General features: G+C 46.3%; 2 protein-coding genes across 3 annotated transcripts in view; one reads left to right on the plus strand and one right to left on the minus strand.

Moving 5' to 3' along the window:
• The window catches only part of LOC147701127 (uncharacterized), a 208,286-nt gene extending 185,124 nt beyond the window's left edge, over nt 1–23,162 (minus strand). The window contains exons 1-3 of one of the 2 annotated variants that reach the window (XM_086929894.1): nt 22,747–23,162; nt 9,795–9,885; nt 100–200 (exon numbers count right to left, since the gene is read on the minus strand). In XM_086929894.1, the coding sequence (XP_086786020.1) occupies nt 100–200; nt 9,795–9,885; nt 22,747–22,824 (270 nt within the window). In that variant the 5' untranslated portion in view covers nt 22,825–23,162. The remainder of the gene's footprint in view (nt 1–99; nt 201–9,794; nt 9,886–22,746) is intronic. The other variant, XM_086929893.1, reaches the window with a different exon arrangement.
• A 91-nt stretch (nt 23,163–23,253) lies between these two features.
• Nucleotides 23,254–26,013, plus strand: LOC147701128 (histone-lysine N-methyltransferase SMYD3-like). The gene has a single exon (XM_086929895.1). The coding sequence runs from the start codon at nt 23,450–23,452 to the stop codon at nt 24,737–24,739; it is 1,290 nt and encodes a 429-aa protein (XP_086786021.1). The 5' UTR covers nt 23,254–23,449; the 3' UTR covers nt 24,740–26,013.
• Nucleotides 26,014–26,683: the final 670 nt, after the last annotated feature.

The raw sequence follows: 26,683 nt of genomic DNA on the forward strand, positions 1-26,683 counted from the left end.
AAATGGTTGTTCCCAAGTTGTATGACAACCTAACTTTCAATGCAAGATAATGGTGCTACAAAAATGCCACTCTCAGAGGTGTTCAGGACTGAAACTTACCAGTAAGCAGTGAACATATTCTGGACCGCCAACTAGAGTGGTAAAAGTTCCCAGTTGTTCAGCAAGAGCAAGAAGCACTTCATCTTCATCATAAATTGTGTCTAAAAGAGAAAAAGAGAACAGTTCATATGCATAGCACAAATCATATTCTTCAAGAGGGCTTAACTAAAACCCTTTAATAGTCAGCTAAGTGTGTATCCACATAAGGCAATTCCTATGCAATAAGAACAACCACACTTATGACAACTAAGTTCAAACAAATATATAGGTTAAAACAAAAACTGCCATGGAAAAACAATGCAAAAAAGAAAAATCTAAAACACAACAAGTTAACCTTTTAAGTTAGACTGGAGCAAGATTCAGAGGTCATTTAATACATGCCACCACTGCCAGTTTACCTGCACCAAATATCTTATCTGGATTCCACTCTCCAAGAGCCCCAATCTTCTCCAACATCATCTTAAGTTATGAACTTTCCATCTCCCTCCAAATAAGTGATGACATGCCCAATTCATATGATTTCCCAATTACAGCCATTAGCAGCACTGGCCACATTATTCAATGTAGGACCGCTGTATTTACAACCATATTTACCTCAGTCTATTACTTTTCGCTAATAGTAAAGTGCTAATGTGCCTAAATGTGCAAAACGCATAAAGATCCTTAATTTTATGCAACCGACAATTGCCCAAAAAGGGAAAACCAATACTCTCTTAACCCTTTCGCTGCGGCGGCTATTCCGCCGCAGTGCCAAGGGGCTGGAGGGGGCCGCGCGGCGCTCCGATTCTGGTGACGGAATCGCTCCGTCACGCCCCTCGAGTAAGCTGTGCTTGTGACGGAACCGTTCCGTCACCAGCACAGCCCACCCGAGGGGCGTGACGGATCGGTTCCGTAACCAGCGTGGGAGGGGTTAAATGGCTGTATTGTTTACCTTTCAATGCGTTGATAAGATAAACAATCACACAGATAATGTTATCGTTTTTATTGAACAGTATTCCCAGAGTCTAAAACAATACCCAACAGCTTCTGCAGTGGTTCTTATTTTGGCATTTTTAAACAAGGAACATAAATATCTCGTCCTTATAGACAACAGTTTGGGACATATAATATGTATAAGAGATTTCAACTGTAGAACCACAGAGACAGGCTGTATTTCCTTCAAGAATTTGGTTCCACTTCCCTTCAAACTTCTAGATCGGAATGTACAACAATCTGAATCTTTAAAACGTATTTTTTTACATGACCTGGCAAGTTTAGAACTAGATAATCTTGGCCCTATGCAATGTAAGTGTCAATTATGAAGTCTTTGTGCTTATATTTTGCAGCTTGTGTCAGATCGACGACCCACTAATTAGTAGTATGTGTCGCAGATAAGGTTTTTCTGAACATAATGGTTCATTTGCCCCAATGTCTGTGCGTCAGGCAGATCGTAGAGTTCTTGTCATCTCAATAATTTGTGCAAATCTGTATCTTTATATATAGCTTTCCCCAATTCTTCATATATTAGATATTTTAGTGAAGAGGAGTCAACCTTGGCACAATCGACGACTTAGTTCACAGTACTAGTATAATGCAGTGATACCAGCGATTTTAGGCCTAATTCTAGTCTCATGATACAGTGAGGAGTTGCCGACCGTAAATGCAAACATGAGGTGTACACATTTCAAAAAGATTTTATTGAAATTGGAGATAACCTTGTTGTTCATTAGGGGGGGCGTGGCTAAGCAGCATGCCGTGCTAGACGTGTGGCCCGGGAGCTCTCCACACGACGAGACCAAAATCCGACGAAAAATCCTACCACAACACTCCAAATTACCGAAAAACGTGTGGCGGACAGCCCGGAGGCACTTGTGCTGGACGGCAGGTGGTTTGAGTAGATCCAGGGCAGAGAAATCGGAGGTTCATCCGACGGCTGGGTGGCGATCCAGCAAAGCAGTATGGCGGCCCAGCGGTGAGAGCCGTGCTCGGGAGGCGGAGGAGTGCGCCGCGGAGCCTGTGCTCCTGCACCGGTGAAGATGCAGACCGGCGGCGCAAGGAGAACGGGTGACCACATCTGATCATGGTGAGCCCCGGCTGTGCGGGGTGCCGGAGCCTGGACACCCCCCGGACATCCCAACACAAGATGGCGGATAGTATGGGAGGTCGGGACGAGAGCCACGGTAGACATTGAGGGGGAGCGCGACACAAGACAACGGAGAGCGATTCCCCTGCTGCGGCCACCAGTGGGACAGCGAGGGCACAGGGAAGATCCGCCGAGCCACGAGGACCTTCCACGGTGAGCTGGTACACGCGCACCCTTTCCCTAAAATGGCGGATTGATCCGGCGACCGAGACGGCCGGACCACGGAGGTGGCGCCCAGCAGGACGGTTCTCCTATACGGCCTGAGGGACATGCAGTGAGGCCACCGGGAGAACCTCGGGAGAAGGTGAGGAGCCCCCCTGCTGCCCGGTGCTGCCTGCCCCAAGATGGCGGCCGTATCGCCTTAGCGGTCGCAAGCTGTGTGGGGGCCTGCACAGGCACAGAACCACTTCAACCCGGGGGGGCCCAGCAAGGAAGAGGGGGACCCCCGAAGTGCCGGACAGTGAGGCAAAAGGCTGCCGACCCCCCCACAGACACGCAGCCACAGGAGAAGCGAGGGGTGGCGGAGCAGGGAGACGGGCACCGGCGCCACGTTCGCGCCGCAAGGAAAAGACGGAGGTGAGGTCTGGAGCGGCATGGTAGGAGCAACGCTAGGACCAGAGGGGCGCAGAGCTGCAGGCGGCGGAGAGGGTAAGCGGTCACCCAGCCCTCCACGTCCAGCGATATAGAGGCCACCGAGGAGGGGATAGCCCACGAACCACAACCTGTACCCGAACCACTAGACATAGAGCAGACTCTCTCCCCCCCCACTCCCAAGCGAAGTGAACCTTACCCCGCTCGTCGGGTGAGAGGCCCTGGACACAAGCCGACCCACGGAGGGGCCCTACCTGGGATTGCACTACAGCGGGGCGGCCACTCATCGCTGCACCCCCAACACGCGTCCTCAAGAGTCAGAGGACGGAGAAAAGCTGTCTGGTAGTCGGGATCCGCACTCGCGGGGAAAGCGGAGGTCGCGGAAACCACCACTGCAGGGTGGCGCAAGCTAACACCACCTCACGGCGGTCACCGGTGGGTCAGGGAGACCGGTGGCGAACGAACCGAGCTGCACCATCGGATGCCCTACCCAGGGCGAGCTTGGGGGACGGCACAATCACTTGGTAGCGAAAAGTACTACTTTGTGGGGGAGACGAGAACAATACCGGGCCCCCACGGGTACAGGCGGGAGCAGAGAGACAATACCTCCACAACTCCACCAGCATTGTAAGCTGTACATTGCCGCACCCTTGCATTGCTGATCCACTGCGGCAAATATGGGGAAAAAAGATCCGCCACTCAGACCACCGAAACAGGGCCCGATGGACAACTTTGCGGCGCCACGGCAGGCCAGGGGGAACCCGGACACATCCTCTGAAGGGCCCGTAGACACTGGGACATTACTCGCAGCGATCCAGGCATCGAGAACAGACATACAAGAATCACGGGCGGCGCTGGAAGTCAAAATTGGCGAGGTGGGATCTGAGGTCACTCTCCTGCGCCAGGATTTCAGGAACCTCTCGGCCAGAGTGACGGAGACGGAATCATGCACGATCACCACGATCCGAAAAGACATGGCAGAGCTTCAAGCCTCCCACAGACAGCTAATGTGGACGATGATGCTGAAAACAGGGCACGCCGCAACAACCTGCGATTTGTAGGATTTAGAGAAGGAATTGAGGGGAACAACATGTCGGCGTTCCTACACACATGGCTCAAGGAAACCTTCCCGGAGGCGCAATTCTCGACGTGCTTCGTGATTGAGAGAGCGCACAGAGCATTACTGGCGAAAACGCCAGAGGGGGCGAGACCCAGACCGGTGATCGCACGTTTCCTCAACTTCGCAGATAGAGACTTGATCTTGAGGGAAGCGAGGAAGCTAGGAGACATCAGGTTGGAAAATACTAATATCATGATCTTCCCGGATTATAGCCAGGAGGTACAGAAGCAGAGACGCTCATTTGACTCGGTAAAGGCTAAACTCAGATCCATGAACATTACCTACATGCTGCTCTTCCCTGCAAAGCTCAAAGTCATTTATAAGGACAAAGCAATCTTCTTTAACCACCCGGAGGATGCTTGGCAGTGGTTGGAGGAAAGGCCGATCTTAAATAGTAGGGAAACTGCAGGGCGCGAGGAACTGGAAAAAAACGTGAGAGAAAAGTCACAATGGGGCCTGCCTAAACAGCAAAGGAAGAAATCCAGAAGGACATACTCTCGCACCACAGGAACCCCGTACTGAGCACGCACATCGGCGGGGGGGAGGAGGGGGAGGTCGGAGTCTCCGGGCACCCCTGGCACAGCTGACCTACGACTCCGTGGATCACGCAAACAGGCCTGCTCGGAAGGAGACAATGAAGAGGATATAGAACTCGGAGACTCGGATGCCGAGGCTGATGAGCTGGACAATCATCAAAATTCTGTCCACCCCCTAGTGACTGTGATTCGCAACATGGAGCAGGAGAACTCCGACAAAATCAGCGGGGCAGAAACGTCTACACAAGACTCGCATTCCTGAACACTGTTGAAGTGGACTAATGGGAACGTCGGCCGGGGAGACCGGCGGCACGCAAGTTAACGCTACCTCTTTTATTTCTCTTATTCTTATTTTCTTTGGGGTATCGGTTGATAGTTATAAGTTTTCTTGTGTTTCAGATCTTGACCAAAGATACGTCTGGGCGCTCAGCCCGGTTGATTTGTTCTACTACATCCTGCCGAGACGGGATCTGTGAGACATAACTGAATAGAGGGAGGGAGAGGGTGGGCGACAGACCGACCCCTGCTGAAAGCTCGGTCCTCTGTGGGGATGAGTCTGGAAGGGGAGGGAGGTGGGGAGGGGGGGTCACGGGGGGGAAAGCATTCAACAAGTTGGGGTTGGGAGGGGGAGGCGGGGGGGAACAGCCACAATCATACGAGCTAAAGCACCACTGTTGGCACATTTCTCGGACACCTACGGGACGAGAGTCATTCCACACCATGGCAGGTACACTAACTGAACCACGACAGGAAGGCAGGGGGGTATCAATCCTCACATGGAATGTAAACGGCCTGGGGTCCAGAATAAAGAGGGGACTGGTGAACGCATATATCAAGAGGGTGGCTCCGGACTTTGTGCTCCTGCAAGAGATGCACCTCAGAGGTGACAAATGCGCATTTATAGCGAGAGGGAGGTACGCAGTCCTGGGAAAGAGGGGTACACGACAGACTCCAGAGGAGTAGCGGTGCTGGTCAATAAATCGTTCCCTTTCAACACAACACGTACATGGTGCGACCCACAAGGTACATACGCAGGAGTGCAGGGAGTATGGAGGAGACAAAAATACACAGTGATTTCGGTTTATGCGCCACCGAAACTACAGGCGCGCACACTCAAGGCTATCGCCTCCATCCTCCTGGAGACGGCGGACACGATACAAACGGTGGGAGGGGACTTTAACGACGTAATGTCTGAGGAGCTCGACCGCACAGGGCCAACACGGAGGAGAGGGGCACAGACAGCGTTGTCGCAACACATGGATACACTGGGTCTCACAGACATTTGGAGATGGCGACACCCTACACAAGAAGCATACTCCTTCTATTCTGGGGCACATAAAGTATTCTCTAGATTAGACTACATATTTATAGCTAGGCAATATCTCACGGTGGGTGACGAGGTGGTTTATAAAGCGAGGGGGATCTCGGATCACTCGCCATTATATGCGAAGCTAGGGGCAGACAGGGGGAAGAGAGGCTCAGAGTGGCGCCTGGCAGCATGGGACCTCCAGAAGCCAGAGATCATAAGGGGGCTTAGGGCCGACATTACAGTGTACGTGGCAGAGAACGAAGGCTCTGTCAGTTCCGGGACGACCTTTGTGGGAGGCAATGAAGCCGGTTCTGCGGGACAGAGCACAGAGTAGACTGAGGTATGAGCGGAGGAAGCAACAAGCAGAAACAGCCGAACTAGAAAACACAATACTGCACTTGGAGGAGGAATATCAGACACACAAAGGGGAGGGTACCCTAAGACAATTGATAGACAAACAGCGGTAGTACAGGGAGATAGTCTCTAACGAGGCTCGGACACAAGCACTGGCAACCCTCCACCGGTTGTATGACGTGGGTGACAAATCGGGCAGTCTCCTAGCATGGTCAAGCAGGAAAGAAAGTGCAGCTAGGTGGGTAGAACAGATCAGACAGGATGATGGTCACCTGGTGAACACTGAACAGGAGATAGCCGACACCTTTGCGTCTCATTACGAACACTTCTACAAGGCTAGAGACCTCGGGACCGACGTTGAGGCATTACAATACATGGGAGAGGTGGATCTGCCTACACTGGCAGCCAAAACTAGCTCGGCGCTGGAGGCGGAGATCACACTCGATGAGATTTCGGAGGCCATAAACAAACTTAAAACGGGGAAGACACCGGGGCCGAACGGGTTCCCTGCGGAATTCTTTAAACACACATCAGATCTGTTGACGCGACACCTCAAGGCCGTATACACTGATTCTTACCAGGAGGGACGTCTCCCATCAGACCTTACATTAGCCACCATAGTCCCGATTTACAAGTGGGGCAAGCCCAAGGACGAGTGTGCCTCGTACCGCCCCATTTCCCTCCTTAACATGGAGGTGAAGATTTTGGCAACGGTCCTGGCAGCGCGCCTGAGATCGGTGATTCCTGATCTCATACACGCGGACCAATCTGGATTCCTACCTGATAGAGCAACTAAGCTCAACCTTAGACGCACACACAATTGGCTCCAGGAAGTCAAAGACAGGGAGGAACCCCACTGGTTCCTATCCTTGGACGCAGAAAAAGCGTTTGACGCAGTACACTGGCCCTTTCTTATGGCGGCGCTTCAACGGTTCGGACTAGGCCCAAAATTCCAGGGTTGGATAAGGTTATTGTATACAGCCCCAAAAGCCTGTGTGCGGGTGAATGGCCGGCTCTCCCGAGAGTTTCAGGTGTCCAGGGGAACGAGGCAGGGGTGCCCACTGTCCCCTCTCTTGTTCACGTTAACGATTGAAGTCCTGGCGGCCAGGATTAGACAAAACCCGGACATTAGTGGCTTCTCTTGGGACACGCTAGGGGGAACGCAAGAAAAAATATCACTATATGCCGATGACGTGCTATTATACATAACCGAACCAGAGAGATCGATCCCAGAGCTGTTCAGAGAGCTGGAAGGCTTTGGAGCAAGGGCGGGCCATACCATTAATTGGAATAAGTCAGTCCTCTACGACCCACAGGGGGCCGACAAGTGGGGGATCTTGCCTGAACAATTGCTCACCACCGCAGAGGGGTTTCAATACTTGGGTGTATATGTCACCCTGGATGGGGCGCTTTCATTGAGCAGAAATGTAGAGCGAGTTATGTCCAACGCAATGGAGGACATGAACAGATGGAGACAATTGCCGCTCACCCTACTAGGCAGGGCAGCAATGTACAAAATGATCACCCTCCCAAAATTCCTCTATGCACTTCAGAAGGAGTACTACCCACTCCCGGCTACGGCACTCCCCAAAATACATGCAGACCTGCGTTCGTTCCGGTGGCTGGGGAAGCAACCTCGAATCGCCCTCCAGACACTCCCACGGCACCAATACAGCGGGGGGATCTCACTACCTAATATAGAGGCGTATTACTGGGCAGAACACCTGACACCCATAAATGATTGGATTCACGCCCCGGCCGAACACCCGACATATGCGCTGGAGCGGCACAAGCTGTCACCTCATAACATACTCTATTACCTGTACGGGGGAAGGTGCGGAGATCGCTCCTACCGGCAACAACGATCACGCTGCGGGCCTGGACACGAGCCAGAAGACGTATGGGATGGGAGGGTAGACCGACACGACAGACACCGCTGTGGCAATGCCAATGGCGGTCAGAACTTAAAAAGCTGAAGGGATTCCAAAGGTGGGACAATATAGGTATTTCACATATTGGGGATGTGATATGTAAGGGTGAATTGAAATCGTTCACCATGTTACAGGTAGAATTTGGACTACATCGCTCACAACGCTTCAAACACACCCAGCTGGCACATGCATTGAGGGCACAAAATATCACACTCACGGACATACCGGAATACGCTCCACTAGAAGGTAGACTCCTTCAGGAACAAATGGTACATCAGGCGGTCTCCCTCACATACAAGACACTAACCAACAACATGCTAGGCGACTTAAGGAAACTGAGAGGGATCTGGGAGGCAGACGTGGGGGAGATGGAAGACCTAGCTTGGGAGATAGTCCTGATGCATCCCCGGGAGGTTGCGATCAAATCAAGGCTGCGGCTCATTCAGTGGAATGTACTACACCGGACATATTTCGATAGAGTACGTCTCCTCAAGGCTGGGAAAATAACAGATCCCACGTGTCTCAGATGCCGACAGCAGCAAGGGGACTTTTATCACACTATATCGTCTTGCGACAAAATACAAGTATAATGGGCTCACATCTTCACGGAATTAGGGGAAGTCCTGGGTGTGGACTTAGTGCGGGACCCCAAGCTGGCGTTGTTGGGCATGACAAATGAGGTGGACCTGCCACGCCCACTACTTATTTTCCTGGTACTAGCACTAGTGGTAGCCAGGAGGGACATCGCGAAACATTGGGGAGCCGAAGAGACACCAGAGGTAGAGGAATGGAGGAGGGGGTTGGATCTATACATGATGGCAGAAAGAGTGACATACAAGGCCAGAGGCTGCCCCAGGAAATTCAGGAAAGTGTGGGCAAAATGGAGACAATACCATGGTCTTGAAGGAGGTCAGTGGGGGGGGGGTAGGCTGTTCACCGTGGGCAGCGATCAAGAGTGGGACTGAACATGACCCTGTAACGACAGATAGGGGAGGTGAACAACGCCAAGAGGATACCAACGTGAGGAGTATTGTAATGCTCTGTAGAGTGCTGTCGGGAGGGGGAAATCAGAGCAGTGTGAGGCTCTGATTATGGGGACGAGGAATCCATTTTAAGGTGCTACGAAAGGTATGATGTGGCGATTTACATGTTGGGGAATGTTTTCTTGGTTTTACAGAACTCAGTTGGGGGGGAGGGGGGGGGGGGGGATAAAAGTATAAAATGCGGGGATTTTGACGTGACATGGAAAGCCCGAAGGGAAGATTACACAAAACGTTTTGGTGACTGATCAAGGATGCGCCGCCCGGCCTCCGGGATGTGGGCTTAAGGGCCGTGCTACAGGTTTTAATCTATGTATAGACCCGGGGGCTGATATGGAAACGATGTTACAGGGCTGATGATACCTGTGTGCTTCCTGCTACAAAAATAAAGGTTTTTTTTTAAAAAAAACCTTGTTGTTCATTACCTGGGATGCATACAAATGATATAGAACCAGTTTCATGTGTAGTGTTTTGGGTGATGGATTCATCTCCGCCCTATGTTAAGAATCCAACTAACCTCAGAATAAGGAAAATAAATATAAGGCAGAGATGTGATCAGACATTTTGTTTACAACACAAGTACTTAGCCTAATCTTGTTGACAACTACCTGGACTAAAGCATTCATGAACTGATATGAAATTCCTGGAGCATTTGTAATATAGAAAACAACCTAAATATAGTCAGTACCTACCTGTAAGGAACGGTAGAAGTTCACTGCGTGTTCGTTCCACTCCCAAAGCCAAGGCAATTGTGGATAGTTTCTTGATGCTGTTCAGCCGAAGCTATGTGGAAGTAAAAAAATGAAAAAATATTACAAGATCAAAAGCAGCTTTTTTTTGTAAATGGAGTCTTTAAATATTGCTTCAATCTACCAATCCAATATTCCAGGGGAATGCAACATAGCAAATTACTTTCAACTCTTCAAGATTCTCAACTAATGGCGGGAGCTCCAAGATAAATCACACCTTTACTGTACTCATGTAACTAAGACTGTCTCTCACATACCAGCCACAATTACTTCAAAACTTTCAATCAACTTTTCCACTATATCTGGCATTTAAACACAAAACAGGATGCAGATTTTTTTCTTTTGTTCCAGATAACCTTATGCCCAGACGTGGCAAGGTCTAATGAATAACTTGCACACACAAAATTTGCCATCTACTGTGCTTAAGAGAACCTAAAAGTAAAGTAAAACACAAAAGGCAGTACCTTATTGCAAAGCATTACAATTCTACAGCTGCTCTAAACATCTACACAAAGGAATGCATCAATCTAATCATAAGTAGTGCAAAAAGTCTCACCATCAAACACCACATACGTCAATTGCTGCATAATTCCAAACACCCTCTTCATTAAAAGGGAAACTGTACAAAACTCCACACTGTTCAATATACTCACATTCAGATCAGGGAGTTGAAATCTATTATAGGGGCTAAAATGGTCATTGTGAAACAGAACACAAGAGGAGTCTACTTACAAACTACTAGTGCCTCTGCTTTCTTAAGTCAAATGGAATGATAAAAGACTTGCAAAAGCCAGGTGTTACCTGGGACTCAAATTACATTCCTAGGTATTATTAATAACCCAAGGCTATGTCCAATTACTGAAAAGGACATCTTTCATTCAAGACTTGCTTATTCTGTGGCTGTACTTACAAACAAACAAACCAGGTAAAAAGAAAAAGTCATAATATACACTTTGCTTCTTACATAATGTTTTCCTCGGTTCTCTCCTGACAGCGACTTTAGTTCCCTCCTATTCTTGCTTATGCAATGGGTAGTGAACATGGTACTTGAATACCCAACTCCGCTAAATGTGCACCTGGATCAACCAGTCAAACTTGTTTTATCAGTCATTTCTAAATGGGAATTGAATTATAGAACAGACCCGGGATAACTCCAACAAGCTGGTTCTGTAGCCAAACCTACACAAACCACCCCGATACAAAAAAGAATGAGATTAACCTTTCTTAAACAGTCTTCATCATCTACATGGAAACACCTGGAAAGGCCATCAGCACTGGCATTTACCAGTCCCAGGTCTGTGCTCCACTATAAAGGCCATACCCTGTAGGAAGATGGACCATCTCAACAGTTCGGGGTTTCCACCTTTCTCTTTTTCTGCACCAGCCATCTGAGAGGGTTGTGGTCAGTTAGAACAAGAAGTGCGAACCAAATAAGTATGGTTTCAATGTCTTAAGGGACCAAACTATAGCAATGGTTTCGCTCTCAATGGCACTCCAACGCTGCTCTCTGAGGAGTAACCTCCTGCTAATAAAAGCAAAATCACTGGGCTGGGATCGGACTACTACTATCCCATGTTCAGAGGCATCTGTCTGCACTATGAACTGCTTAGAATAATTGGAAGTTTTCAGAATGTGTGCCGGGCATATAGCTACCATCAGAATGTCAAAAGCCTTTTGACAGATCACTGTCCAGTTTACCTTCTTAGGCAGTTTCTTGGAGATCAACTGTGTGAGGGGGGTGTCTTAGTGGCACCATACCCCTTGTAAATGTAAATGTGTGTGTCTTGTAAAGCGCACTGCTACCCGGAGGCGTCCTGGCGCTATAGACCGCTGGGGAACCTGTCCTGGCTTTCCCTGTGAGATGTTCCCTCCTGGGTATCTCCAAGGTGAAACCAGGCATCCCTGGCGTTTGTGGGGGGCCATTGTGGAGATGAGGCAAGCTAATGCCCAGAGTTGCCGAGTGTGATCCCTGGTTAGAGTAGGCACCGAGGTGAGAATTATCGAGTCCGCTGACCCTGCCGCGTCGGGAATTGAACCCTGGTCCCGGGCCGTCCTCTGCTTCCGGGTCTGCCGCCTCTAACCAGTGAGCCACACCACTCCACTATCTCAACCCTCGTGTACAACCCAGTCAAGCAAAGGAATCGAGTCTTGAGTCTGGGCAGTTGAAGCTACATAGTCCACAATTGTCTGGATCTGGGGTTGTAAGGGCTGAACGTGGTCTCCACCTAGAAGGTGGCCCAAGTATATCACAGAGCCCTGTCCTACCTAGCACTTGCTTGCCTTGATAGGTGGATCCGGTGATCCTGCCAAGTGGAGCTATAAACCGCAATATCATCAATATATACTGCACTAAAAGTCTCTAACCCAGCAATGACTTTATTCGCCAACCTTTGGAAGTAGGCTGGGGCATTCTTTAGTCCAAATGGCATTACTGCAAATTGGTAATGTCCATCAGGGGTCGAGAATGCTGGTTTTATTTTTGTTCCAGGGGTCTGGCCAATCTGCCAGTACACTGATGTTAAATCAAAAGTACTAAGAAGTGTGGCTGCCCCTAACCTATCATTTTGTTAATCTGCCCTTGGGATAGGGTGTGCACATCTGTCTTAGTGAAGACCTCTATAGTCCACAGAAACCCAGCTCTGGTTTAACACCCTTGGAATGAGGTTTGGGGACTAAGACCACTGGGCTGGTCCGGGGACGTTCTGAGGGCTCAATCACCCCTAACTCCAGTATCTTGCTGACTTCAGCTCTGATGCTCTCCTTAACTTGATCAGACGGTCTTTATATTTTGTTTTAGAAAGGTGTATTGTCTTAAGTGTCCACAAGGGTACACCAGGTAGTCTGACCATGGGTTAGGGAGAAGAGCTCAGCATACTGCGCCAGGGCCGCCCTGTAGTCAGCCTGCTGTTGGGCAGAGAGGGTGTGAGAAGACAACTCCATCTACTGACCCATCTTTAGGACTATGGGAGAGGAGGTCAAGGAGAGGTTCACTCTCTTCTTCATGATCCTCATCAGCATGGACAAATCATCCCAATCATGGAAAAGACTGAAGCTTCCTTCTAGTGCCTAGGTAGGTGACCTCACCTTTTAAGGATAGGGTAAGGGACACTCCATTTGTCCTGGAGTGCCCTGGGACCCAAAACCTCCAGTACCCAAACCTTCTGCCCTGATGAACTCCACAGTGCAGCCTTTTGGTACATCCATCTCCTTCTGAGTTTTTCCAGGTAGTACCATGATTATGCCTTTCATGGTTTTGTTAAATCCGTCAACTAAACTATTGCAGTGTGGATAATATGGGGTAGTGAACTTGTAGGTCACACCGCACTCATTCCACATTGCCTTTAGGTAACCAGAGATGAAGTTACTACCCCCATATGACACCACCTCCTCAGAAAAGCCCACTCTTGTAAAGATACTTAAGAAGGCCCTGGCAACTGCAGGAACAGTGACGGTTCCTAAGTGGAATAGCTTCAGGGTACTAGGTAGCATGATCCATTACCACCAGTATAAACCTATTCCCTAATAGCACAGGAGTTATAAAACTCCTTCACCTTCTGGGACATAAGTTTTGGCCTGCCCAAGATGCACAGCTATGGGATGTAGGAATTTTCTATACTGCTGAGGCACCACCACTCTCTTAGTGGCCTCAATGTACAGGTGTCCCTCCTACCAATAGGTTCGGTGGGAGCCACTGACCTCTCCCTTTTCCTGGTCAGCAAATTGTTGTTTCAGGCTCTCAATAGTAGGACATATATCCTTGGCACAGATCTTCCCTAGAGGGCCCCCCTGAACCTAGGAGCTCTGCCAGCTAAAGCCTACGTTCTTGGGGGGGTCAGTTTCTTCTGAGGCTGACAGGTCTTCGCCCTGAGGAGAGGGGACCTCAGGTTTTGTCCAATTTGAAGTTGATTTCCCAGATGTCTTGCCTTTTCGCTTGGAGGACTAGGTCTTTATTCCAGTTCCTCTTTTTCACCCTGAGCTTTGCACAGTGCTCCTGTTTTTACACACATTCAAGTATACCTAGCATGGCTGCAACATGGGTTTTCGTTTCGACCTCAGCCCAGGCTATGGACTCAAGATCATTTCCTGGCAGACAGGCTACAAGAATTGCAAAGGCTACAACCACCTTCTTAGTTTTATCAGTAAAGCTGCATGTCAGTGGGAGTGTTTGTGGGAATTTAAATGTAAAATCTGCTGATTACAAATTACAGTGTGCTACCACTTCATTCTTTAGTTATGTATTTATTAAAAGAGATAGGTTTTTAAACATGATTTGAGAAACACTCCTGCCCCGGCCCTGATCAAAATTATGTTAATGAACTAAGAGGCAAGTCAGGGGTCATGTGTATCCTATATGTGGCTAGATTTGTATTATATATAGAAAAAAGTTTAGTCTCTTAAATCAAGAAAAGTTTTTTGTACAGCTAACAAGCTGAACTCGCACATTTGAAGGTGCTCTCATGTGTGATAATGAAGAAAATAGTGGCTCTAATTAAATTGTTTGCACCCGATCCTATCATTTGAAACCAGTTTATGGGTCAAGAGCATTACAAATAGGTTGTGCAGATTATTTATGTCACTAGATCTACAGGTCTACCAACAGTTTTATGATTTTTCAAGGCCTGGAGTAAGAACAAGGTACTGAATTGCGTTCTAAACCACACTGGGTTAAAACAATAATCTTCACTGAATTCTAATTCCCACCTCTGCACCAGGAATAGGGTACTGTAATTCTTAGGTTTACTCAGGGGGGACAGAATACTTGAGCGAGAGGGTGTAGCCCCTTCTGCAGAGCGCAGTCCAGGAGACAATTGTGCATTTGCTTCCCATAAATTGAATTTCGTTCATTATTTCTGTTGAGCGGCTACTTCTTTTTTATTAAATATACTCTTAAAAGTCTCAACCAATGATTTTGCACGCTGCAGATTTGTGACCAGACTATTTAGAAATAACTTAACCCTATCCCTGCATCTAACACTCCTTCAAACTCAGCCACGCAGCAGATATGGACAGTGTGCATTTTGTATCTTATCCTAGCCTTGTTTAAACAATCGGCTAAGAAATACAGCATGCCTGGTCCATAGTACAATGCAGTGGCTGAAATAACAAGCTAGTGCAACAATATTCAATGTAAAATGTTTCATTACAGATCAACCACCTTTTAAATATGGGAAATAGTATAAAATGTACAACATAGCTCCAGAACTAGGATGAGTGCCCTGATCACTCTCAGTTGCAAGGTTGCTTCAGCTAAGAAATATTAACCAACAAGATCTTAAATATTCCAATATAAGCAATCATTGACAAAGCAAAAATGAAGGTGTGATAGTTAATTATATTTTCTTATGGGAAGCATATGCCTCAAAATAGAAAGGAAATAAAAAATAATACAATATGAATCACCTAAAAGTGCTCGCTCGGTTTTCAATTTAAAAAAAAACGTGCTGGTGCAGCGGTTTAATATCGATATGTTTTCAATAGCAAGCCTTTTGATTGTAGCAGACATTTTATAATCATTTCATGAGACAAGATTAAATTACCACCTAGCCAAGCACTCAAATTGCTGACAGATACTATGTTACAAAGTCAAATAGCCAGTATTCAACGTTAATATTAAATAAAATTAAATAAAAAGCACACAAAGAAAAAAAACATAATGGAACCTTTCCAATTTGCTAAATGTTATCTCCTTAAAGAAGTAGTGGTGGCCTTCTTAAAATTGAAGCACACCATTAAAAAAGATTGCCACCAATACCCAAGGAACCGATCAAGAACCCTTTAAATTTGACCAGCTTCCATTCATCTAAATCTCACTTCTTTAGTTAACGAAACCTGATGGATCACAAGGTTAGCCATGGATTTCCTACTAGATGGCCAACTTTATGAACAGACCCAACTTACAACTGGAAAGCCTGACAGTTAAGACAATTAAATGCTTGTCGGTTTCAGGCAGGTAGACTGGGTTCTGCTACAAAACTGCTTTACCGCATTAAGCAAAACCTAAAAATCTAGCCAAGCGGCCAGTCTTTCACTGGCAGCCTTTATTTATGTAGGGCAACTAACACCCTAAGGCAGTGATTCCCAAACTGTGCGCCGCGGCGCCCCGGTGCGCCGTTATGAGGAGCCAGGGGCGCCGCGGCGCAATGTGGGAAATTGCAGCACTCGCTGTTGGAGGCCAGCTCACATTTCTTTGAAGTCCTGAAGAGGCTTCAACAGCTCCTCCCAGACCTGCAGTCTGTCAATTAGCCCCATTGTCATTCTGTCTGTGGCGATTCTCTCACACAGAATGACAATGGTCCATACTGCAGTTACAGAAGCCTAGCGCACGCACTGCAGGATTGCATTACCTTGGGGAGACATGGAGACTTGTTATTTCGATTTTTCATTATTGAAACTGTTCTTGCTATCCCACGTTCTGTCCGGTGTTCAGAAGAATTAATGATAAACAAACTAATTTCAACGTATGTGCCACTGAAACAGGAGCCATGCTTTGGGGTTCAGGGTGCGCAATTTACTTTGAAATACGCGGCTAATGGTAACGACTTCCGAGTTATTTACATGCCTGCAATTATAAGACCATCATACAAAAAGTCAGTTTAACTCTGGCGATTAATGTACCTCCTTGAGAGATATCTAAACTTTGACTAATCCCAGTTTTGACTCATCATAAAGTAGAGCAGAGGGACATGTGCCTCTTGCAAATCACAGAGTGTAACATGCTGCTTAAAGAATTGTTTTTATGTAGATGGTTCAGGGTTGCTTTGGAAAATAATAAAAAAGTATTAGTAAGGACAACCCCCAACCACAATGTTATGTTTTGAACCCTGAGTTTGTATTTCTCCAGGCTAAAACACTCTTAACATATAGTTAGGAATTGAGCACTTATGTGGCTGCAGTTTTTTCCTCACAATTATTGATTTGCCACATAACCCGTTATCTGTTGCATAATCTGCAGATTTTAGCAGAAAAAATGAGTTTCTAGCAGAAAGGATCAAACGTTTCTAAAAAAGTGGTGAAATGTATTCACGCGCCATGTGAATGGTAGTGTATGTGTGTGTGCTCTCTTGTGCTTTGCTATGATGACTTGAATGTGCTCTGCTGCATTTGCTACTTGGAAGTGTGTGTACTCAGCATCTGCAGAAATAATTTGTGCTTTGCTGCAATTGCAGCTACAGCTTGTCTCTGGTCTGCTGTATTTGCATCATTGGTGCATGCAGGCATGCGTGAGCTCTGTTATATGTGCTGTATTGGCATGTTTGTGCTCCGTTTAAATTTGCTACATTCATCAATATCCTCCTCTTTGTGGTTCAATATGCTTGATTAGCCTTTTGCGGTCGCAAACAGCATGACTCTGCAAATCAGACCGTTTGCAATTGAAAAAGACTTTGTACATATGGCCCTAAGTTCCTTTCTTGTTTACAGCACGGGGAACTCGATACTCACTACATACTTGTGGTGTGGGTGGGTGCAGGGTCAGAGGCCTGGTGGAGAGCGTTGGGTGGGTGGGTGAGTGCAGGGTCAGGGGCCTGGTGGAGAACGCTGGGTGGGTGCAAGGCAGAGGGGAGAAGGGTGCAAGGCAGAGGGGAGGAGGGTGCAAGGCGGAGGGGAGGAGGGTGCAAGGCGGAGGGGAGGAGGCTGCAAGGCGGAGGGTGAGAAGGGTGCAAGGCGGAGGGTGAGAAGGGTGCAAGGCAGAGGGGAGGAGGGTGCAAGGCAGAGGGGAGGAGGGTGCAAGGCAGAGGGGAGGAGGGTGCAAGGCAGAGGGGAGGAGGGTGCAAGGCAGAGGGGAGGAGGGTGCAAGGCAGAGGGGAGGAGGGTGCAAGGCAGAGGGGAGGAGGGTGCAAGGCAGAGGGGAGGAGGGTGCAAGGCAGAGGGGAGGAGGGTGCAAGGCAGAGGGGAGGAGGGTGCAAGGCAGAGGGGAGGAGGGTGCAAGGCAGAGGGGAGGAGGGTGCAAGGCAGAGGGGAGAAGGGTGCAAGGCAGAGGGGAGAAGGGTGCAAAGCAGAGGGGAGAAGGGTGCAAGGCAGAAAAGGGTGCAAGGCGGAGGCGGAGGGGGAGAAGGGTGCAAGGGGGAGGGTGAGAAGGGTGCAAGGCAGAGGGGAGAAGGGTGCAAGGCAGAGGGGAGAAGGGTGCAAGGCAGAGGGGAGAAGGGTGCAAGGCAGAGGGGAGAAGGGTGCAAGGCAGAGGGGGGGAGAAGGGTGCAAGGCAGAGGGGAGAAGGGTGCAAGGCAGAGGGGAGAAGGGTGCAAGGCAGAGGGGAGAAGGGTGCAAGGTAGAAAAGGGTGCAAGGCGGAGGCGGATGGTAGAAGGGTGCAAGGGGGAGGGTGAGAAGGGTGTAAGGCAGAGGGGAGAAGGGTGCAAGGAGGATGGTGATGAAGTTAAAAATGTGCCCCCCCCACCCCTCTGGAAACATTTCTGCGGACGCCCATGATCAGAGCCCACCCCACGTAAACCTCTTGTAACGCAATAGAGCTCCTTGAGCTTTTCTCTAGTCTGGTTACTTTTAGTGGGAGTGCTTTATACTACTCTATGAAGGTGTTGTATGCATTGAGATGTACTTTATAAGATCTTTGTGATTGCAAATAACGTTTTATGATAGTGATGGCTACTCTCTGAATCCTTCATCACGTCTAGGCTTGATTCTTCATGTAGACCAGTGGTTCCCAAAGAAAGCGCCGCGGCACCACGGTGCGCAGTTAAAAAAATGGTGGGGAGCCACGGCCAACTGCCAATTAGGTCAAGGGAGCCACGGGTCAAAAAAGTTTGGGAACCACTGCCCTAAGGCGTCTAGGCAACTAACCACATGAACTAACTGACGTTTCAATTTAAGGCTCGTCTAGCTTAGGGAAGCTATAGGGTATATAACCAGGTATTTAGGCCTTCTCTGAAAGAGTATATAACAAAAAAGGGTATGGCTCCTAAGCAGTAAGGCTGAGCACTCATTAACTAACAACCACAAATAATGCCAATACTGCTAATTATTTGAAATTATTTATATCCAAAGACGCGTGGACATACCATCAGACCATCTTTAAGCTCATTAGTAGCTTTTATTTGAATATTCCATTTTTTTTTATCATATACAAAAACCATTTCATACATGTGGTGAATACTTCATATGAACACTACACGCAACGAAAGAATAAATACATAAATTACACTAACGTTCAACAATTCTCCTCACTCTCATCACATCACTTATTCAACATCCAATCAACCACACTCTCAAAAGAAAAACATTAAACATTCATACTTGTGAGTCTTAAACCAAACAATATTGCTGTAAATCACGATTTCTTTTGTATCCTATACAATATTTACACATTTCCGGATTTGATTGTACAATCTCATTTCCAACGATACAACAAATAAGTTATTTAAAGGCAGTTATTGAAAGCAAATGTTTGGTAGTTCCACGGTCCACGCGTTTCAACCCCGCTTTATTCTAGGGTTCTCATCAGGACCAACCTTACTGCAAAAAACAACGAAAAACCAGTCAAAGATCCACCTTAATACCTATTTCTACATCACTGTGCCACCAGTATTACCTCTGTAAAAGCTTACCTCAATCCCATATGCCCACCAAGTTCTAGTTCCTTAACTGGTGAATTGAAGAGTGATTAATCTAATCCAAGCACCAAAAAGGAAAAGAAGAAAAAATACAAAATAATAAATAAACAATATCTGTCCTGTCAATAACACTACGGGCTCCCAAAACTATGCCCCATGGTGCTCAATCGGAATCATGTAACTAACTTGGAATTGCTTTACCAATGGTTTAAAAGTTCCATGTTAGTATATGTTTTCCGCTAGAGTAGTGTTACCCCTCAACGTCCTGTCCAAAGAATTTAATAATGCCTGATGTTAGATGTCAGTTTCCCTCATGCCATCGCTTTTTATCACAAGCTTCAAAAATAATTTCAAATAATTAGCAGTATTGGCATTATTTGTGGTTGTTGGTTCTCTGAAGGAGAGTAGTTTAGGCGCGTTTTTGAGCTTTGTAGGCAGACGATTCCACAGTCTGGTTGTGATGTTTATAAAGATTTTACCGCTCAATTTCAGGAGTCGGGGTTTAGGCACCTTCACCAGTTTATGAGAAGAGGACTGAAGATTTCGAGATGGAATATACCATTGGAAATGATCTGTCAGATAATCAGGGCCATGATTATGTAACGCCTTAAAGGCGATGCACAATGCCTTGAAATTGATATGTTTTTCCACAGGCAGCCAGTGTAGAGCACTGAGGGTCTGCTTGGCTGAAGTGTGTTTAGATATGCCAAAAAGCAGCAGGGCTGCAGAGTTTTGGAGAACCTGCAGTTTAACCAGAAATGCCTTATTTATACCAACCAGGAGTGTGTTACAGTAGTCCCGCTTAGACAGAACTAGTGCCAACACCACTATTTTCTGTAGTTCTGGTGGTATATATGGAAACAAAATCTCAGAATTTTCCATTGTAGATGATGTGAGCGCCTTCACGTGGTGAGAAAAGGGCAGGATAGTGTCAAAAATTACTCCCAGGTTTTTCGCCTTGGTGCTGGAACGGGAAGAGGACCCAACTCCGCAGGCCAATAGTCAGTGAACCAAAAGGATGGGTCTCTGCCAAAAAGTGAAACTTCGGTCTTATTAGAGTTTAACTTGAGGCAGTTATCCGACATCCATCTACTCACGTGTCGCGTACAGGCTTTAAAGTTATAGGCTGACGGAGCTCAAAAAGGCAGACTCCTAAGGAGGTACGGATGAAGGATCACCCACGAACGGGTGTGTGGGAACTACGGGTCTGCGAATATGAGCACTGGACGGGGGGGAGATGGGGCAGAGGGGGGTAGGGGGGAGGGCTTTCTTTTTTGGGGATAATTGCTGCACGTATGGTCTTTGCATGCCTTTGCTGGCCAAGTTGGCCATTGAATATTATGTCCACCCCCCTTGGGGTTGTACTTATCTACCACTTGCTTTTTGTCGCTACTGGACCGCATAACCTGTGCAGTGTATGTTTTGTCTTGATTGTGTTGCTCTCAGTAAAAAGATTTAAACCTAAAGTTATAGGCTGTGTCATGATTATTATTCGAAATGGAGACAATAATCTGGGTGTCATCTGCATATGATACCATCGCAAAACATAGGATTTAATCAATCGGGCCAAAGGTGTAACATACACATTAAAAAGGGTTGGGCTCAGGGACGAACCCTGTGGTACCCCACAAGAGAGCCCAGAGCAATGGGACCTGAAACCATCCACTTCGACGAATTGTTCACAGTCTGACAGGAAGGAAGTGAGATGCCTGTGCCTGCTATCGCCATTTCTTGAAGGCGACTTTATCAGGAGGCTGTGGTCTACTGTATCGAATGCTGATGAAAGATCCAGCAGTATCAGGGGAGCCAAGCCTCCTTTATCTAATGCGCGCCTGATTTCTTGTCGTTGTGATCAAAGCAAGCTCAGTACTGAGCTTGCGCCTAAAGCCATACTGCGTTGAATCCAGAATGTGATTATTATTAATTACGGTGGGCAGTTCTTGGTTCATGTGTTTTTCAAAGATTTAAGCTAGAGTAGCAAACGAGAGATTGAAAATAATTGCCTGGATCTATTTTATCCAAGTTAGATTTTTTTTTAAAGTGGTGGTGGGGTTCTCCCCCCCCCCCCCCCCCCCAATAGCGATTCGAACTACTTAAAAGTTTGATCCGAAAATTATATTTACCATTCACGCTGCTTCAGAATTTACCAAATGCTACGTGCTTTCCCCTACGCGTCAATGTGCTACTTATTTTAGCGTCCTCTATAAATGTTTAATAAGATAATAAATTAGGCAAAACGTAATGCCGAATATCAGAATCAGAATATTTTTATTGTTGAATTAATAAAAATCCTTACAATTAGAAAAAAATACAATTAGCGAATGTCCGCAATACAATTTGCATAAAAGATCAAAAGCGACGATTGATATCAGAGTTAAAAACAGTTAAAACTTAAACTCTACGACGGACCTTCCCACTAACAACGTAGAGATTTATGGAATGAGCATGGGGGATAATACATGAAGAGTGAGCCTCAGGCAATGCTTTAAAAGATCATACACGGACCTGCAGCTGTTTCCCAGTCTCTATCATAAATGTAAGACCCCTGCAAGTCAGAATTGGTGATGATCCTCCCAGCCAGATTATAACCGCTTGGCGACATGTCGTGCTTTAGAATCCAGGAGCAGAGACAAATGCAGTGTCAATATGACAATCCGCTCTTGTAAATTTTCTTATCCCCATTTGTTTCTTGTGTAAGAGACATTAGTCACATACTTCATGACGTACTCCACATCGCTATGTTAGTACCCAACAAACTACTATATACAAAGAGATAAGACTTTTTCGCGGCTACCGAATGAGCATGTAACAATTTTAAAAAATAAATAACGGGCGGCAACTTAGGCATCGCATTTTAAATGCACAATCAGAGGCATTGTTAGATAACCTTCATGTGCATATGGATCAGTTGTTTAGGCAGAGCAAGTTTTGGACGTTTGACCTGTATAAGTAGAAGGAGCTCCACTGAGCAAATACAAAACAATCCGACAGCGACCTCAAGAAAGCGGGTTTAAAGCAGACGAGGGAGCCTACTACCATTCGCTACAAAACAAGTGGAAGGGGTAGCATCGCTACTAACACTGAAAAACTTTCATTATGGAAGACGTATTTTACGTTGGTCACTCCCACGCAGACAGCACCCTCTCCCAGGCCACTCTCCTACTACTCTTCCACATAGTCACCGAGCACGCCCCCTCACTCCTGGCTCCCTGTAAGTAAAGGACCCCTCAGTGCCTCCAAGCACTACTTTCACAGAAGTGCAGCAGACCAGGGTCCTGGCTGCCTCTCCTGTCACCTGGCCTTCTTCATGTGGAAGCCCACTCGTGCCCCTCACCTGCACATCCTCGTTACGCAGCTCGTCGATGAGCACGGCGATGGGGTAGAGGGAGTCGTCGCCATCGGCCGCCGCCATCTTACGGATCTTCCGGGCCACGCAGATGGAAAGGCTACAAACAGTACCGTACACCGTCACCGGGAGTTGCGCCGATAGATTGAGGAGAGCGCCCCACACCAATGCGTAATGGCGCTGGACGCAACAGAGTACCCAATCATACGGCAGACTGTCACAGTCAGCCAATCGATGTCGGCTGTCAGGCTACGACGGCTATCTCTGTGGACGAAGCCAATGGGAACCCCCAAAACCAATGCTACCCAATCCAAAGCGTTCTATTAGACATAAACAAAGATCATGAGTTGGTGTCCGTTTTCTTTGATCTTGGCTTCTAGTACCATCGAGTTGAAATAAAAGACAGACTAGAAAGACGCAGAGATATGTGGGGTTGGACACTGATCAAACCGTTAGCCAATACGGAAGTCGTAAATCCCAGAAAGCCACGCCCTCTGAGTTCACTCATCGGTATATAAACGGTTAATCCGTTGGATTTTTAGGAGTTTCGTCTTCACTGTGGGCATTTCCGCGATAATGAAGAAATATTATTAACGGAAGGCATTAAAATACAAATGACCCAGTGTTGTGTACGTTTCACAGAGGAAACAAAGTCCAGCTTTGTGGCGTAGTACAACAACCCTGCTTGTCCATGGCAGAGAGGAAGTTTGAGAAGTTCCAGAGCCCTGGTAAAGGCAATGGTCTGCGAGCAACAGCATGCCTGCTTCCTGGGGATTTGCTGTATACAGCCGAGCCCTTCGTCTACACGACTTGCAAGAGCGGTGGGCGCTTGGCATGTGACTTTTGCTTGGGAGTGCCAGACCGTCTCTTGCGATGCTCCAGCTGTAAATCTGTCAAATACTGTGGCACACGCTGTCAGACGGGAGCATGGCCAGACCATCGTAGAGAATGCAAATGTTTGAAAAGCATTCAGCCCAAAGAGCCTGCTAAAACTGTTCGACTCATTGGCAGGGCCATTTTTAAACTGCTCAAGAAATTGCCATGCCCTTCAGAAGAGCTCTACTCATTGTCCGAGCTACAATCTAACATATCAGAACTCAATGACGAAATGAGAGAAGGGCTCACCCAACTGGCCATAATGTTGCAGTACTATCTCAAGGAGGAAATCCCTGATCCTTCATCTCTGCCTGCAGACCTGAACATTTTAGAATTATTTGCTAAAGTGGCCTGCAACACGTTCTCCATCTGTAACGCTGAGATGCAAGATGTTGGTGCTGGCATCTATCCCAGCATGTCCCTACTGAATCATGACTGTACCCCAAACTGCGTCATTGTTTTTGAGGGGAAACACCTTCTCCTTCGTGCAGCCAAAGAGATCCAGGCAGGAGAAGAGCTCACCATTAGCTATGTGGATTTGATGATGCCTAGCAAAGAGAGACAGAGCGAGCTGAAACGGCAGTATTCATTTGAATGCAGATGTCATAATTGTCAAACACAAGCTGCTGATGAATTAATGGTTGCTGGTAACAAACAAGCTGCCATGGAAACCAAAACAGCAAAACTGAAAGCACTGCAGCTACAGAGTGATGGAAAATGGGAAGAGAGTTTAGCCATTTGCAGATCCATCCTACTTTCTAATGATGGCCGCCTACCAGATAGAAATGTTTATCAGGTTGGAGTGCTTGACTGTGCCATGGATGCCTGCATTTCTGGTGGTTTGTATGAGGAGGCATGCATGTATGGTAAACGAACCCTAGAAGCTTACAGACTGTATTATCCAGCCATGAGTCCAGTTAAGGCTATCCAGCTGATGAAAGTGGGTAAGTTGCAGTACCTTCACGATAAACTGCCAGAAGCTCTTCAAACAATGAAAAAGGCCCTTGATATTCTGAAGGTAACTCATGGAAGAAATCACAGGCTTACTCTGGAGTTAACGTATATGCTGGAAGACTGTGAAGCTGCACAACGTACAGTGAAGTAGCCAAATCTGAGCTTCAGTTTGAACAAATAATAGGTTTACACATTGTTAGGTTTTTGCCTTATCCATGATAAAGCAGAAGCAGTGATACATTCTCCCAACTTGGAATAGTGCAGAGAAAATGCTACCAAAAAGGTTTACTGAAAGCATAAAATCTTAAAAGCAGAATTAGAATAGACACCTAGCATGTGAACCAAAACAAAGATGACAAGCCAGCTTGGGAAATATGTTCTGCGGCACTGGGTGCAGACTAGACAACAGGTGCCATATAAAGCATCAACGCTGATGATATAGGACTGTGTGTCCATTAGACTCAAGACCGAAAATAGCATGTGATAAACATTGAAGTTGGATGAAAAGGAAAAAATAATCCGTGCTGCACCAAAATATGAATGCAGCATCAACTAGTGGTTAAAGGGTTTTCTGCGGAACACAGTAAAACTCGAAATTGTATCTGAACAGACATGAATAAGATCTAAAGGTAGATTGTTATTTGATGAGTCTGTGGCCGTTCAGGATGGTGCCGGAACAAATATATCTGATTTAATTTTCCTTCCAGTACGATTGGGCCAGACTTAACTTTTGAGTTCAGAAATAGTGTGTGAAAAGTTGATTATTATATTATAAGATGTTATACAATATATTAGTTTATTTTGGTGATGGCTTCATATTTAAAGCCTGACCTTGTCTAATCACATCAATTCATATTGATTTGAGAATAGTAAGGATCACAACACTCACAAGTGTTAATACGGATTTTGGTAAAACAGTTATATGATCTGAATGCCTCCCAACAAGGAAAACATGGATCTAATTTTTGCAATCCTTCTATCAAGGGCATTACTAAAGTATTTATCGCTAAAGAGTTGTGCATGCCTAGGTCATTGGAAGCACAGGTTTAACCCATGATTAGAGATTTTTGATCCATTCATATGTGGATTTTTATTAAGTGTTAATACATGGTTTGGTTTAAATCATCAAGTATACTCTGGATAATTACCAGTTCTTGGTGACTGGCATGCCTGTTTTCTCTTGCTATTTCGTAAATTACCTTTGTAGGAAATTTTATAATTCAACACAATTAGTAACAGATTTACATGAATGCACCGATAATACCGCTCAATGCAGGTGATATTGTCCTGCATATCTATGGGTAATTTAGGAGAATGATTATGTTCTGCAGTTTGTTGGCTAAAATGACCAAGTTTTGTATTTTTGTACAAATAGTAATAATTGCCATTCATACCAAATAAAGTTTATTTTGGAATTTAAAGAAAGTGTGGTGTGTGTGGAAGACTTTTCATGTGATAAAGTATGCTACATGCAATACATGCATTTAACGGCTTCAGAGCCTAGGAAAAGTAGAGCAACTTTTTGAATGGCAATGATTGCAGATGTGTGCTTGATTGCCATGTTTTCTGTTTAGAAACCCCCTGCTTTCTCACATCGTCAATACTACCAGGACAGAGAGTTTCAAGTTTATTTTTATTTGCTTTGGTACTCAACTGAGAACCACAAATAATTTAAACATAAAATTCAGGTTTTTTACAACAGTAACATTTCTTGTGCTAATACAATGTTAAAAAAGGTTTTAAAAATGTATAAAAGTTATAACAGACAAATTCATTTGGCGGGAATTTACATAAAGTGATCAGTTCCTTTGCTAAGTTAATCATACATTTGATGTATATGGCTTGCAGATACCGCTTCCTTGACGTTACCACCTTTGGATTTGGACAGACAAACATTAGATGCTCGGCATCTTACTCTCCTCCATTACACAAATTACATTTAGAGTTTTCCAATTTTGACTGGTAATATACCGAACCGGAGCAGAACAATCGCTCTCCTGACAGTATGGTTTAGGTTGAAAGCAACGTACTGTTGATTTTTCTTGTATGTTATAGTTTCAGTGAAATTCTTATATGTAGATAGTTTAGAGCAATG

The sequence above is a fragment of the Lissotriton vulgaris genome, chromosome 7 (genome assembly GCF_964263255.1).
Source record: "Lissotriton vulgaris chromosome 7, aLisVul1.2, whole genome shotgun sequence".
Classification (NCBI taxonomy): Eukaryota; Metazoa; Chordata; class Amphibia; order Caudata; family Salamandridae; genus Lissotriton; species Lissotriton vulgaris.

Coding starts and splice junctions, on each gene's coding strand:
- LOC147701128 (XM_086929895.1), top strand. CDS start 23,450: ATGGCAGAGAGGAAGTTTGAGAAGTTCCAGAGCCCTGGTAAAGGCAAT.